Raw genomic sequence first — 16,251 nt, forward strand, 5'->3', positions numbered from 1 at the left:
TCTCTCTCTCACTCTCTCACTCTCTCTCACTCTCTCTCTCACTCTCTCTCTCACTCTCACTCTCACTCCCTCTCCCTCTTGTCCCCCCCCTCCCTCGATGCATCGTGAGCTTGTGTTATTTCTAATCAGCTATTTTTGTTGTTATTGATAGTGTGGATGTTTTCTGGTGCTTTGGCCTGTTTTTCGATGTCTCATCTCCTGCCTTAAGGCTGTCGTGTGGATGACTCACTCACTCGTCCTTCATCATCCAAACAACGTTAGTGGGTGGTTGGTGGGTGCTCTGGTGTGGTTTGCTTTTTCTTTCCTATCAAACATCTATCGTCCTTATCTCCCTTTCTTCTTTTTTATGTTTGTTACTCTCTTGTAACACCTCTAATCTTCTGGCGCTCATATGACCTTATGCAGCTGCGAGCGCCGTAAAACATCTACTAAAACTAAACAAAACCTCTGCTACAACGAAAAACAATGTTATTTTCCTTTACGTAAATCTCTTCTCATCACGACAATGTCTGCCTACATCCCCAAGCGGGCGGAGGTCGAGGGTGTTCCTGACGTCCTGATAGAGGCCACTTCGTCACGTCATTTCTTTCCAACAGATGGTTCTGTTTATCTGTCTTACCTTGCTTTTTCTCAGTACAAAATGGCCATTGACATTGTTGATGAATTTCAAAATTCTTTTTCCTCACTCAGACGCAAAACTACTGTGTATTTCAAAATTCTCTTTCCTCACTCAGTCACAAAACTACTTCTTTTCAAAGCAGTATTTATGAGTTTATTGTACTTTGCGAAGAGAAAACGGTGAATGCTGTGGGTGTTTGTGCCGTTGCATTGCTTTTCATGTTATTTTCCCCCCAAAATTTATCTGTTTGTTTCTTACCGTTTTGGTAAAAAAATGCAGAATCTCACTCCCACCAAACCACCCCTTCCCAGCCATCCTCAAATCAATATCAAACTATTGTACAGCGTAGGGAAAACAAAATCCAAGCCAATATAATCATGATTTAATTAAGATGGTTTTTCTCTGCCAGGCCACCCGCACGCCCCCACCCCCAAACCACACACACAAACAGTACATTAAAGTTGAGTTAAACTAAGTTGGTGGTTGGCAGGTGCTCTGGTGTGGTTTGCTCATCTTTCCTATCACACTTCTATCGTCCTTATCTCCCCTTCTTCTTTTTGTGTTTGTTACTCTCTTGTAACGCCTCTAATCTTCTGGCGCTCATATGACCTTATGCAGTTGCGAGCGCTGTAAAACATCTACAAAAACAAATAAAGTTAAACTAAGATGTTTTTGTTTTTCTCCCTCCCACAGTAAAGCAGATGCACTATAGAGTTAGACTAAGATGTTTTTCTTTTCTTTTTCCTCCCACAGTAAAGCAGATGCACTATAGAGTTAAACTAAGATGGTTTTGTTTTTTTTCCCCTCCCACAGTAAAGCAGATGCACTATAGAGTTAAACTAAGATGTTTTTGTTTTTTTCCCCTCCCACAGTAAAGAGATGCACTATAGAGTTAAACTAAGATGTTTTTCTTTTTTTCCCCCTCCCACAGTAAAGTAGAGGAACTCTAGAGATAAGGGCAGTCAAGACAGAGACCAGCCAACATTGCCGCCATGCCGGCCACCAGGAAGCCAGACACCTGCCTCTATGATGTGCTGGGGATAGAAAGAAGTGCCACAGAGCAAGAAATCAAGAAAGCGTAAGTTGTTATTTTGTAAATACTAGATATACAGTGAGATTTTAAAAATTATTATACTTAGTGTGGTGTTGACTCAAAGAGAAGAAACTGAAAGGCCGCTGAATTAACAAAATAAATTACTTGTTTATTAAGGTTTGATGTGGGTTTTTTTCAAGTTGTCACTTGTTTTTCTGTGCCACAAGAGTTTGTTCACAGTATGTGCGGGAGAAAATGTTTATAGTTTTGTTTCAGACTTTTATAACAGCACTGGGTTGTGGAGTCAAGTGGGTATTGAAAACATCTGAGCCAGGGCGTCTTCCCTCTTTAAATGTTCACAAACTCTTATCTAAAACCTCCAGGTTGTCATCTTTAAAACATAATTCAAGGGTCATGAGGTGTTGACAAAACCACGCTGAATACCCCCAACTGAGAACTTGAAGAAGAAGCTTGATTGTATCTTTTGTTGCTGTCTGTGTGCTTGTAGCTGAATGGGGTCTCTTTATCAGGCGAAGAAAGAGCACAGACCTTCACAGATCAGTGGTCTCTCAGAATTTTTTAACACAGGTCATGGCAGAACCATCTTTCTTGCTGTGTGCTAGGTGTTTACTTTAGTCTGAAAATAGATAACTAGTCAAGGTTTGTGGATGTTTTCGAGGCCGCCATGATTGTATCTTGTTCCTCTCATCCCATTATTAATTTTAAAACATATTTTTTTTAGGGTTCATGTTGCTTTTTCTCAACATAGCCCAAACAGCTATCTTGATGCAAACCATATGCATTGTTGTGTTTTAGTTTTAGTTTTAGTAAGTGTTTTACGGCACTTGCAACACAATAAGGTCATATAAGTGCCGAAGATTAGAGATGTTACAAGAGAGTAACAAACACAAAAAAAAGAAGGAGGAGAAATCAGGACGATACATGTTTAACAGGAAAGAAGAAGCAAACCACACCAGAGCTCCCGCCAACCACCCGCCATTGTTGTGTGAAAGAGTATCTTTAACCAAAGTTCTCAAAATTGGGACCAAAGAGCAGCGTTTCATGATGTACCATGATGCTGCTTTAGAAGTAACGGTTAAGTTTGTCAGTTCTAAGTTTTGAGTTCAAACAAAGCAACACTTTCTAAATTTAGTTGTTTGTGGGGAAGGGGGAAAGGGGAGCTCTCAGAAAGACGAGTGTGTTTTAATTATTTTTTACCTTCTTTGTTTGGATATTTAATAGGTCTTGTTTGTTTTTGCACTTTTGTGTATTTCATGTCATTAGATCTACCATTTCATTTCAAATTATGATTAATCTTTATTATTTTCTTCATTTGTGGGTGGTTGGCGGGTGCTCTGGTGTGGTTTGCTCCTTCTTTCCTATCAAATGTCTATCGTACTTATCTTTCCTCCTTTTTTGTGTTTATTACTCTCTTGTAACACCTTTAATCTTCTGCACTTGTATGACCTTATTGTGTTGCAAGTGCCGCAAAACTCTTACTAAAACAATTTCTTCATTTGTGAAGGGTATTGTGGGGCCCATAAAAATGCTTCACATCAGTGAGCTGTTGGCCTCAAAAGGTTAAAAATTCCTGCTGTTAGCTATGCTATTCACAGCATGAGAAACAATTTGCTTCATCTACTTCTTTTTCTGTCACATCTATTACAGGTACAGACGACTTGCTCTGAAATGGCACCCTGACAAAAACCCAGACAACAAAGATGAAGCAAAGAGGAAATTCCAGGAAATTTCAGAAGCTTATGATATACTTTCAGACAGTACGTAACTTTTGCTTTGAGCTTTTCTTCCCATGGTATCTTCTCCTACTCAGGTAGTCGTGATAATTTTACTAAATATAAGATTATAAACACCCCTCCTCACCCCTGTCCCCTTCCACTCCAAACCATCAATGAAATTTATTTATTATTTTTCTATAAAATAACATCACACGCTTTGTAAATAAAAAGAATGATTAAGATCAAACTAAATTTACTGGAGTTTCTCCCCTTTCGATTTGTTTGGTCATGATGAAGTTAAGTGTCAAAAACATCATGCCGTTAAGCCCAGGTGTCGGTGGGGCACATTCCGTCCAGCTATGTCACTGGCTGGCTCCGCTGTCTGCCCAACACCTTTTATGAGCTGAGGTCTAAACATGGCCGGAGACTGACCCCTGTCCCCCTTTAGCCTGATCATCATAATCCCCACAAACTTTCTGTGACTGGGATGAGACCACCGTAAACATGATAGCCACCATAGCTCTGTCGTCAAAGGCAACACATAAAGTTTATTTCTGGCCTGCCCCACCAGATTGTTGCCATTTGACTACTGCTTGAAAGGGGAGAAGGATAGGGGGTGGGGGTGGGGGATGTAAAGAAGGCGCACCAAGGGAATGGATGTTTGCCATGTTCAAATTTGAATTCGTAGCAGTTGTGTAAATGTCCTCTGCTATGGTCTTCTTCTCTCTCTCTCTCTCTTCACCCAATCTTTCACTTTCAATGTCACTTCAAAGCAGTTGAGGAATTTTGGATCCCCTGTTTTGATAGTTTGTGTCCCAGGGTAGAGTGCCCTATGTCAACGGATGCTGACAAGCCACAGGGGATAACAAGGCACTTATCCTTATAACGGCTCCCTGTATATTGCACTTTGGTCTGTGGAGCCCTTAATGAAATGTGTGTGTTTATATGTTTTTATGTGTTTGTTTGGTTTTTTGTCTGTCTCTGTGTGTGTGTGTTTGTGTGTCACACAGTGTGTGTGTGTGTTTGTTTGTTTGTGTCTGTAGTTGTATTTTTTTTTGTGTTGTTGTGTGTGTGTGTGTGTGTGTGTGTGTGTGATGTCGTGTGTGTGTGGTGCGTTTGTGTTGATATGTGTAAGCGTGTATGTTTTGGTGTTAGTTTTATTTTTTGTTCACATATAGATGGATGGATGACTGTTGTGGGCTGGGGAGGATGCCACAGGTTCTATTAAAAAAAAACAAAAAAACCAAACAACTGTAGTCTCTTATCCTGCTTTGTCAGCTCAGATGTAAATGATGTAGACGGCAGGATGGTATAGAGGGATTGAAGGAAAGGAGGTGGGAGAGGGAAGGAGGGAGGGACGGAGGAGATACACACTCATATATGTAAGCTTTACCTATATCTTTTTGACTTTCTGAAGTCTTTGCTTAGCTTATTCAGTTTACCAGAGGTCAATGCTCCACTATGCCTTCCTTGAGTAATTCCACGTTATTTATTTAAAGAATTAAAGTATAGTTTTCAGCAAGTCATGGAGATTTCCTCATCCACCTACTGCAAAGTAGGTCGGGAACAAACAGTTGCTAGCAGGCCGTTTTGATTAAAAAACTGTTCACCCTTCCTATTTTTAAAACTGCCATGAATACATTTGGTCCCGTTACCTTGCCCTTCAAATTTGTCTGTTCACCTCTTCCCGCGCAATGTGTCTGCATAATTGAGGAAATTGAATCCAGCGCGGGGTAAGGCCTTTTACCTGGCCCGGGTGTCCCCTGCGCCTTGTGTGGGGTAGATGGGGTACACCAAACGGGCTGAACAAACGGATGGAGGGCACCCTAGCCCCGGTGAGGCCATAGATCTGTGAAGAGGGGTGTTACACCACGAACGGCCTCGCTAACTGGATGGACTTGCAAATAATGTTGACAGAAAGGATTTCTGCATTTGCTCACCTAGTGGAGTAGGGTAACCCAAAGCTGTTATTGCAAGATTGGGGACTGATTCCCTTTTAAATAGATTTTGTTTCTTTTTGGCTATGCTGATGGGTTGGCAGCTCAAAGGGGTGTTTAACTTCTGCAAACAGTTTGAATGTGAAACTTGAGTCGTATTTAGTGTTTCTTTTTATACGGATAAACTGTTGAAGTTTTGATAACATAAATACGCAAGTTCAGTCTTAGTCGTTTTATGTCTTTATATTTGTACAGAGAGTATTTGAGATTTTGATTGTAAATGATGACAGAAAGAATATTTACAGAGTGAAGCTTCCTTTGACTCTTTGTTTGTGTTTGATGGTGGGTGGTATAATGTTAGTAGAGGTGGCTGTGTGTGTGTATGTGTGAGTGTGTGTGTGTGTGTGTGTGTGTGTGTGTGTGTGTGTGTGTGTGTGTGTGTGTGTGTGTGGGGGGGGGGGCGCATGAATTTGTGCCTATGTGTGTGTTTGTGTAGGTTTGTCTCTGTGTGTGTTATCTTGCTTTAATGTACACCTGTGTGATTTGTGGTGGGTCTGGTGTGGTTTTTCTTTTTTCTCCTTTCTTCTACTTCTAATCCACTTCTAGAGTAGTTCACTTCTTATTTCGTATTGAAACATCTATCGTCCTTGTTACCTCTCCTTCTTCTCTCCTTTATATGTTACTCTTCAGTGGTGCCTCTAATCTTTGGCACTTGTATGACCTATTGATTGTGTTGCAAATCCTGTGTAACTCTTAGCAGTACAAGTAAAGGTCTCCAAATATTTTTCTGAGTCATTTTTCCTGTTGTAGTACTTGCATATCTTCTAACTGCCTTATTGTTAATTTTACAGAGAAGAAACGAGAAGTGTATGATCTCTACGGCAGAGAGGGTGTCTTGGGTGGAGGTCATGGAACACATGAGGACTTCAGCTACGATCCGTCCAACTTTGGAAACTTCCACTTCCAGTTCAGAAGCCCAGAGGAGATCTTCCGAGACTTTTTCGGCACAGATGACCCTTTTGCTAGCTTTTTTGGTGGTAGGTCCCTCTCCTCTCTGTCTTTTTATTTTGATGTGTGTTTTTAAACATGTGATTTACGCATTTCAGAAGCTGTTATTTTTATTTTATTGTTAAGTGTGACAGTTCTTTTTCTTTTCTTTATTTGGTAAAAGATTACATTTTCTCTTTAGAATTAAAATTGAATGTCATTGTTTAGTTTTGCATCCTAGTGTATTTTGTATATCTTTATGAATAATGTTGTGAATTACTTATTTTTTTTTATTTCGTGATTGGAGTGAAAATCTTTATGGTCAAGTTGTAACTGTTCTGTAGAGATTTATCCTGAAACTTGTTTGATCTGGTGAACGTCCTGGCCATTGCTCAGCCAGGAGGGTAAACTGTGCGCTTCTGTTTGGGTCTGGGAGAATCTGACCTTGTGAGTTTGGTCTTGTTCAACAAAATGTTTGATTCTCCAAGTGGCCAGGTCAATGGTCACTTCGACGGATTTCCTTTAACCCTTTGAACTGGACAGACTGATATTTTGGTCTGGGCTGTAAGTCTTTGTGCCCCAAATGCTTGATATATTGGCATTTCACTTCCACCTTTTTCAAACTATCCATGCAAGCCTTTGAGTAAAATTAATCATGAGCTTAAGGGAACTAGTACGAACCCGAAAGACTGATATTTAGATCTTGGCTATAGGTATCTATGGCTTGGATGCGCAGTATATCAGCATTTGACACCTACCTCGAACCCGACCATCCACTCAAGCCCATGAATGAGGAACCCAGGGGAACTAGAACAATCAGGATCTGGACCTCAGTGTTCAAAGGGTTAAAGATGAATTGAATCAGTTTGTCAAAAGAAGCTACAGTGAGGAGAAACTTTTCTCTCTCTGCCTAGTTTACTTAGTTTATTGCCCCCTCTTGAACTATGTGGAATTTGTTATGAGAGCAGGTTATTTATCCAGTACTTTTCCTTTCAGCACGTAATCTTTCCTGTCACAGTTCAAAAGAGAACCCACGGTTCCTCAATTTCAGGTTAAATGCATAAACTGAACGGCCAAGTTTGTGATTAATAATTAACTATAACTATAACATGAAGACAGACAGGTGTCTTGTGATATATTCAGTTCTGTCAGAAGTTGATGAGATATGCATTATATTGTCTTATACCTGTTCTCTAAGTGTTATTTGATGCTTGCTATAAAGTTAAGTGGATAGTTTTTAAAAGAAGTTTATGTGTGGACTGATTTTTGTTTTCCCAGCAGTTTACCTCTGTTATGTCGTACGGTTATGATAGATGAATGAATTGTATTGAATGTCTTTAAAAAATGTGTTTTGTTGTCACTTGGGGACTGGATGTGCAGTTTTCATTCTGAATTCAGTCCAGTTATTCTGTCCTACTTCTTTTCATTGTGTTACTTTGTCCTTTATTTTGTCTCCGTTGAAATGTGGTAGTTATGCTGCCTTGAAGCAAAGAGTAGCTGAAACTGCTGACTCGCTCTCCATCTAGAGACCGGTGTAATTGGAAGTATTTTCTTTACTTTTTTTTTCTCCCAAAGGTCCCAGAAGCAGGATGTGTAAGGCTTGAGTTTCCATCTTCCCATGCATGTCCACTGAAAACGGGAATATGCTTTACTTCTAATAGTTTCAGATATCGATTGAATTGACCAAGGCAGAAAAGACTAAGATTCAACTCTTTTGTTCATATTACACAGAGTGTTTGTGAACTTTCTTAAAAGGATCTTCAAACATATCTTCTTTTCTTAAAACAAAAAGATAAAAACATTTCAGTTCAAGAAAATTTTTGACTTTCGGATTATTTTGTTTTGTTTTGTCACTTTTAAACCTGGAAAAAAAAAATTACGTAATTCTTGTTTGTATTCAGTATTTGCAGATAATAATTTAAACATTTTCTTAACGTACATAGTGATAGATTTAACCTTTGTATTAATATTATGATCGCAAAAGTTAAAGACTAATAAATAAATAGTCATCAAATAGAGTTTAGAGTAGTTTTCTGAACTTTCAGGAGCGGATTTCCCTTTTTGCTTGAATTACTATCTTTTCCCTTTTCTACCAACCTTCCCACGACCCATCACAGAACTTATGTAGATGATTGTTTATTCATAATATTCATATTTATTATGCTGAATGATTGCTGTTTATTGTATACAGAAATGACTTTGTATCTGTAGTTATGCTGTATTTGTAGCTGCATTCAACTATAATTCATTTGCTTTATCTTATTCTACTAACCATCTATCTACATAGGTGGGCAGAGAAATGGCAACATGTTCGACCAATCTTTTCCAGGGTTCCCATCTGGGAACAGCTTCGCCTCTTCCTTCTTCTCCCAAGACCCCTTCGCTAGCTCAGGGTAAGTGTCGGCAGGTCAGGCCAGTGGAGTTGCTAGGAACATAATGCTTCTTAGAGTCAATGACCACACAAGTAGACTATAGATGGATATGATGAGCTGTGAGCAAAATGAAACTGTGATATGCCAGCTAGTTGTGGGGAAGTGCATATTTCTGGAATTGCTCAGATATTTCATGATGTATGAAAATAGTCTTGGGGCAAGATGTATTGAACAATGTGATTTGTAAATTTTGAGTCTTAATGCGTGTTTGCATGGGGTTTGAAAAGTTGAGGGTGTTTCTTCATGACCAGTTGGCGTCTGTAATTGCACAGGCTGATTTCAAACTCAGCACACAAGTTAGTGGGGTTCTATGCAGCTCTGCAGTTTCATTTTGCAAACACACAATACAGTTAGAGCCAAACTAGTTTTCGCATTATCGGTTCTTGATTTGATACTTTTGCAGCCAGTGTGTATTATTTTACCACTGTTCAGCCCATGAAGGTCTGATGTCAGGTGTAACTTGATATAACATATTGAAGCATAACTGGCAGAAATGACGTTCGGAAATTATTTTTTTGATGTGTTAACAAAAATTTCCCTCAAGATTCAAACTATCTTTGTTGGCGATCTAGTTTGGCAAATTCCCCCATTTATGATGCATGTGTGTGCGTTGATCCAATAACACAGCACAGTGGATTCCCACATAATGGTTTGAGTAGGGGCTACAAGCTTGGTAGTGTTGATGCTGTGGGTTGACCGATTCATGTTGGAACACTTTGAGATCACTGAATGTTTTTGTTGGTCTGATTACTAACTTTGTGTTTATTATTTTTTGTTTGTTTATTTTGTTAATGTTTGTCAGACGCATCCCTTTAAAAAATATTTGTTTAAACACTAGTTTTCCACCCTCCCAGCATGCCTGGAATGGATTATTTAAAACATTTATTTTTTTTTATTTCAGAAATGTTTTTCTGTTTGGGTTTTCAATCTGTACCCCCTCCTGTCTTCTTTATTTTCTTGTTTTTGTTTACATATATATCTACATTTTGTGTTAAGTATTTGTGAAATCTTTTAGAGTTCAGACTGCTCTTTGAGACAGTGTAAGCCATACGTTTGGATGCAATCATCCCTGCCTTCAGAAGTATTTTGCTGTGCTTTTTGTGTATACAATTACCGTCGTATCTGTCATGTTTTTCCTCCCCCGCGTTTTCATTTTGACATTTTATTTCTGGCGAGATACTTCTTCATGCTTCTTGTCTGTTAGCTTTGAGTTATGTCTCCTTTGTCTTTTGTGGTGAAAAAGGAATAAGTAAATTGACACAATCTCAAATCTTCATATATTCATTTTTATTAATGTTTCCCAAACATTTTCTGCTCTAACCCTGAACCTAAAATATTTGACTTGATGAATCCCAGGATAAAATTATAATACATCTTCCGTCATTTTGCTTTACCCCATACATTTTCTTGAAAGTGTGGGTGGTTGGAGGGGGACCCTGTTAATCCTACGACTTTTTTTCCTTTCTTTTGACTCTTGTCAGTCTTGTCTTGCATTTCCATTGCCCTGAATGACTGATAGTGGGCTGATGCTCTTTTCTCTACCCAAAACAAAAACATCTGACTACTCTTTGGATGATCCTTGGAAGGATGATAATTTTAAAAAATAACTTTGTAAACAAACTGGCTCACAATCCTTTGGATGAACTTTAGATAAGCATTTGTAAGTATAGTTTCATTGCTCCTTTCCTAGCATGAGTAATTTAGTAGTGTTCCTCAATGTTTGTATCTAATTCCTGTACCTCAAGCATGAAGAAAATGAAATCCGTTGAAAGAGGAAAAAAATTACTCTCCAGTGCATCCCATCTTTGAGTTCATTTAGACTTTATTACTGAAAGAAATTTTGAGAGAGAGAGAGAGAGAGAGAGAGAGAGAGAGAGAGAGAGAGAGAGAGAGTTTTTTTTCCAGGCTATATGTTGTCTCAATTTTGTCAACTATTCCTTTGTTGTTTGTAACGGTTTTAAAATGCCGATAGATACAAAGAATGGAAAAACACAACCAGTTCTCACATCCAGGTCTTTTTAGCTCTGTCTTTCTCTCTCTCTCGCTGTGCTCACATCTTGCTCTGCCCCCCCAGCCCCAGGCACTATGTGTCGGAGCAGTGGAATGTATCCTCTCCCTGTCTTTTGCCACCGAATCTTTTATCTGGTGGCTACATTTCTTCACAGCTCTTATTTACTAACCATTTTGAATGTTGTTTTCACATGCCATGAAAATATACATTTTTTTGGTAGTTTACAGTTGTTTCAGTAGTGGAGGGGGGGGGGGGGGGATTTTCGACTCAGTTCTCCCTGGTTTTTATGGTTATATTATTTCATCACTGGTTTTTGTTGTTGTTGTTTTTAAAAAATTTCAAATTGCATTGACCTCCTGACCTATATGTGTACAACTTTGTTCTGTCTATGACGTTTGTTCTCTTTTTGGGGCTATTGTGTTGAAAAGATGTTTGTTTTTTTTCCCCTTCTGTTTCCACTTTGACTCTGTGATCAAAATCGGGAATAGGAAAAAGGATTGAGAAAGCATTCTTCTGACTGGTAGTCCTATTAGAAAAGATAGGCAGAGTGGTTGTTTGACTTGTTTTATTCTCTCTCTCGAAGAAACATGATGAATGTCATTTTTCCAAGCTTGCTATTATCACACGGCTTTGCTTTACTGGCTTTGTGATCAAAGCATGGTTTCTCTGATATATTCAGCTAACCTTAATTTACCTTGCTGTTTGATTGAAGTTATAAAAATGCATTTATAGCATGCAAGCCCAAAGTGTCTATTGTATAATTAATACAGTTACTTTTCTGCACAACAAAACCCAACCTTTGATTGGTACCAATAAGTTAATGTTATAAGATTTAACCCTGTAAAACACTATTCTGATTGGCATCCATTCTAAAATTTTACCACCGCAAATTGTGTACGGAAATATTGGTATACTTTTCTGTTTTGGTGCAAAAGATTTTAATACAAAACTTCACTAAAACTTTGAAGCAGATATATGTTTACTGTGCCTGAATTGTGCTTTGCTTTAAGTCTTTTGCTTTGAGCAGAGGGTTATGCCCAATTGTTCATGGCGATGGTTCACCTTTCACTCTCTGATTCTGAGCGACTGCAAAGCTATGTGGCGGCTAAATGGCAATGTCAGTGCTTGTTCAGTATGAGCTGTGGTGGTGTCCTGTGCATGAGTAGCTTCTGTGATCTCCCTTTCCCTTTGGTGTTGTGGCATGGTTCTGTTCCTTTAGTTGGCACGTAGGCCGTACCCCCCCCCACCCACTAGCACACCCCCACACCCCCACCCCCTGACACTGCTGTGTGAGTTACCCTGTAGCGTTCTGAAGCAACTCTCTGGGCTCTCTTGCCGTTTTGTGGTCGATGTCGTGGATGGAAGTGTGGTGTGGAGGACCGCGGCCCACACGCGCGGCGTGACCTGAGCGTGTGTGGTGTGTTCTGGGGGGCTGACAGACCAAACGCAACGGCTGTTCCATTTTCAGTTTTGGCCGACCATTCCGAAGACGTCGAGTGGATCACAATGCTAGGAGGTTTGGTGGGATCCAGGTGCACCACGCCCACCACCACCCGTTCCTGGGCTTGACCTCCTCCCGCGTGCACCTAGGCTTTCCCATGATGACCATGATGAGCGACCCATTCTTCGGCCTCGGCGCCACCCCTGGGTAAACTTATTGGATCTCTTTTCCCTTCCTCCTGACCTTAGCCCTTCCTGTCTACCCCAACAGACTTTTGTAGGTTAAGCTTTGTTTTTTGAAGTAATAGTTGATCTGTTTTTTTACTTTTACGGACTAGAGGAACAGAGTAGAGTCTCACCCTCCCTTTTCAGTTTGTTTTAGAAAAAGCCACAGCTAATCCCACTTCCGGCTGATTATCATTGATGTCAGCGTATTTGCCCAGGTGCAAAATGCATTTCTAACAAACAGCTTATGTGAAGGAATTATTACGTATCTATTTTTATATTATATATGACATATGTGTATGTCATGACATGGTGGAATCAAGTGCTCATTTATTTTGGGGCTTACGGAGTTGTTAGTATATTCTTAAAGCATGTTTATTTGTCTTTTTTGATTAAAACTACTCATCTACCTGGAATGGAAATCAAGATATTTGTGATTGAAGGAGATTTTGGGTCACCTGTTGTTTGAGGTAAAATCGACAAGAAAATAGTTGCCAAAGCTTGGTGACATTCAAAGCTGGAATAACCTTGAAAACTGTAAATTCATGTTTTGGGGGGTGTCTTTTATCTACGTATTTCAGTAAAATCTGCATACAAATGTGTTTTTAAATGTGCCTAATGGAGGAAAGAGTGACAGTTTCTTCATTTTAATATTTTAACGAGTGCTTGATTTCACCACAATGCCATACATATTTATATGCCAATTTTTAATATTCTTCTTTTTATTGTTATTCTTCTAACAAAGAAATATTGTGGGTGACTTTTCCAGTATTGTTGTCCCATGGGTTCTTTCATACGAGCTGTGATTGAACAGAATCCTCAGTCTTGTTTATGTATGATATATCTATGAAGATGGTTTATCTCCCTCTCTGCCTGCCCTTTCTTCTAAATCTCATTATTGCATGCATGGAACATTGTATTACTAGTGCACACAATATGAACTTCAATAAAGAAATGAAAGACAGTCTGTCAAACAAGGTTAGGTCTTATTGTCGGGAAAGAAGGATTTTCAAGATCATGGGATGCATTTGTTCATGGTAGATTCTTCAGAAAGTCGGCCAGTGTGGTATGGTTTGCTTGGAGCGTCTGTATGTTGATGGTAGTTTGGTGACGGGAGTGTTGCCCGAGTCCTCAACTGTGCCAGCTTTTCTCTTTGGTGTGCCAGAATCAGATACTCGTATTGCAGTTTTTTTTCTTTCTTTTTCCCCCCTGTTCATCTGTCTACTGGAGACTGCATGAGCATCTTGCCTCTCATTTGAATTGTGCATAAACATCGCATGTGACATCAGCTGATCCCCGGGTGAACCATACACCTAGAAATTTTCATTTGAATGCAAAGAGTCTTCGGCTTTATAGTAGCTCGGTGAGGGATAGATAATAAACCAAGGAAGCAGTTGTTCTCATGACAAACATCCAAAAAACCACAAGTATTCGACATGCACTCTGGATTTACAAATAATATGGAAGACCTTGTGTTTTTGGTGTCGCAATTCGGTCAACTCAATAGTCACAGATCAGGACCTGCACCTGCCCACATGGATCATACCCTCACACACAGCCAAGTATACTGATGTGCACCATCATACAATCTATGTTTGTAAAAAAAAATAGCATATTAAAATCATAATGCGCTCTGAAAGAAGGGTACATTATTATCCAAATAGCACTTAGTCAGACAAGCTTATATATTGCTTTTGTCTCATTTTGCCTCGACTGCTGCAACTGACTGTAAATTGGTGTCCTAGAAGGGAGTAGGAAGGGTCATATAATAGTTGATTTATTTGCTCTCTGGTATTCTGCTTCAAAGACTGTGCTGAAATTGTGATGAGTTGCCTTGGTGGTTTCTGAAGCTCATTTGATGATGTGCTTGTGGCTCTTTTTTGTCCTCTGGGAGGAAATTGGTTGTCTTAGTATTAGTGAGTGTGGTTTTGAGCATTCCTTTACAAGATGGTGATATTTTTATTAGTGTTGTTACAATTTAGAAACATGTTTCCGATGAGTTTTGGCAACCCATCGTTGCCTGCACTAGTTCAGAAATTGAAAGTTTGTCGTCTTATAAATTGCCAGATAGCAGACAGGCACTTTTTATTGTAACATTATGGTGAAAGTTCAAACGGTTAAACTGATTAAGAATTTCGTCATTGTCAAGCTGAAAATTGTTCCCAAATAGTCGTCATATTAATTAACGGGGTTGGTGGCTGGAGAGGGATACTGGTTGGTCCTACTTCTTTTCTGTCCTTCAGTTGTCTCCTTTGTCTATCCTTCTTTACCCTGTGCATGTTATCATGCTGATCTGCATCTCTTTACTTAATTTTAAAAACTGAAAAAATCAGTTGCCTTCTACATGCCCAAATAAAAAAATACCCCCCCCCCCCCCCCCCCGGATTTCAGGGTAAAAAAAAGAAGAGGCCAATCAGCCATTCAAAATTTCTGTCTTAGGGTCCATTGAAAATGGCAATCTTTTGTTCCTATTATTAGTTTTTTCCCCTCGAAGTTCAATTTAGATTCTGCTAGTTCTGAGCTAATGGTTTTGTCATTTAATCATTTTAAAATACTGAAGGCATTAGATATATGAAGAAACCCTCAAACGGGAGCAGTTGAAAATGATGGTCAGAAAAATGAACTTGTACTCAAGGAAATTTTCAGGTCTCCAAAAAGATGAGAGGTAGCAATAGGAAGTGTCTGCTGAAAGTACAGTCCAAGATGGCCGTACGTTGTTGAGGGAATGGTGGTTATCTTTGACTGATGGACATCTTGGACAATGTCATCTTATTATTATAGTGTTAAAAACAAAACAAACAAAACCTCAAGGGGGGGGGGGGGGGAGGGGGGTGCAAAGTGATGATTGTTTATGCACATGAATAATGTCTTTGACAGGTGGCCTTTAGAGCAGGTGTGACTTTATGTGTGATGGAATTTTAGGGCATAATATGAGGGCGCTCCTGTTAAGGACAGGCGAGAGTTAAGGTTTATTATTTCTGCTTAGTATATCAGAAGGCGATTCCGGTGTTTTGTCTTTTTGAGGTGTTTGAGTTGTAGGGGTTTGATGGAACCCAAAGAAGTGTTGTTTTAGTTCTCTCATGTGTGAGATTTGCTTTCTCTCTCCCAAGTCTATCTGTCCTCTCAGTTAGACATGGCTATTTTACTATTTATGACTCGTAAATCCTTGCCTGTAGTATGTACCATAACCTTATCTTTAACTGCACCATATCTTTAACCCAGCGGAGATATATGTTATGTGCATCAAGTATAGTCTCAGATCTCTCTTTTGAGGGTGTTTTAAATTGGATGGGACTGCCAAAATCTGAGAGTTTATGAACACCATCAAGAAGGTTGGGAGTAGCGTTTTGTACTTATTGCTACCCTGCCAGGTTGCTCAAGACTGTCCCATCCCAGCCGTCCACTGACTTTTCCTATCAGGACTGTCTACACCTGTATATTCATTTGTGACATTGCAGACAGTTATTTCTTCTAGGTTTGGGCTACTATAAATAGTACTCAGAATAGAACTGCCTGGTATAATTAAAGTTTGTTTAGTTGTGTGGTCCCTATGGGTATCAAGGGGAAGTAGTAATTGTACTTACTGCTCTCTTACATGCCTGAAGTATTTACCTGTGGACTAGTGCCTCTTTCCTTACATTCCTCATTCCGTTCCTCCCTCCTCTCCCCCCCCCAACCTCCCAACACATTCATGTGTGTGTGTGTGTGTGTGTGTATGTATCTGCTTGTGAGTGAGAGATGGAGAGAAAGAGTGAGAGATGGAGAGAAGGAGTGAGAGATGGAGAGAAATAAAGAGAGAGAGAGAGTGTGTGTGTGTGTGTGTGTGTGTGT

General features: G+C 39.5%; 1 protein-coding gene across 8 annotated transcripts in view; it reads left to right on the forward strand.

Annotated features, from left to right (window-relative positions):
- The window catches only part of LOC101846566 (dnaJ homolog subfamily B member 6), a 69,013-nt gene that overhangs the window by 43,709 nt on the left and 9,053 nt on the right, over positions 1-16,251 (forward strand). For 5 of the 8 annotated variants that reach the window (XM_005094267.2, XM_035968731.1, XM_035968733.1 and 2 more), the window contains 5 exons: positions 1,551-1,697; positions 3,321-3,430; positions 6,177-6,362; positions 8,600-8,705; positions 12,224-12,403. In XM_005094267.2, the coding sequence (XP_005094324.1) occupies positions 1,612-1,697; positions 3,321-3,430; positions 6,177-6,362; positions 8,600-8,705; positions 12,224-12,403 (668 nt within the window). In that variant the 5' untranslated portion in view covers positions 1,551-1,611. The remainder of the gene's footprint in view (positions 1-1,550; positions 1,698-3,320; positions 3,431-6,176; positions 6,363-8,599; positions 8,706-12,223; positions 12,404-16,251) is intronic. The other 3 variants (XM_005094275.2, XM_035968735.1, XM_013080241.2) reach the window with 3 other exon arrangements.

Source organism: Aplysia californica, unplaced genomic scaffold (assembly GCF_000002075.1).
Source record: "Aplysia californica isolate F4 #8 unplaced genomic scaffold, AplCal3.0 scaffold00079, whole genome shotgun sequence".
NCBI lineage: Eukaryota > Metazoa > Mollusca > Gastropoda > Aplysiida > Aplysiidae > Aplysia > Aplysia californica.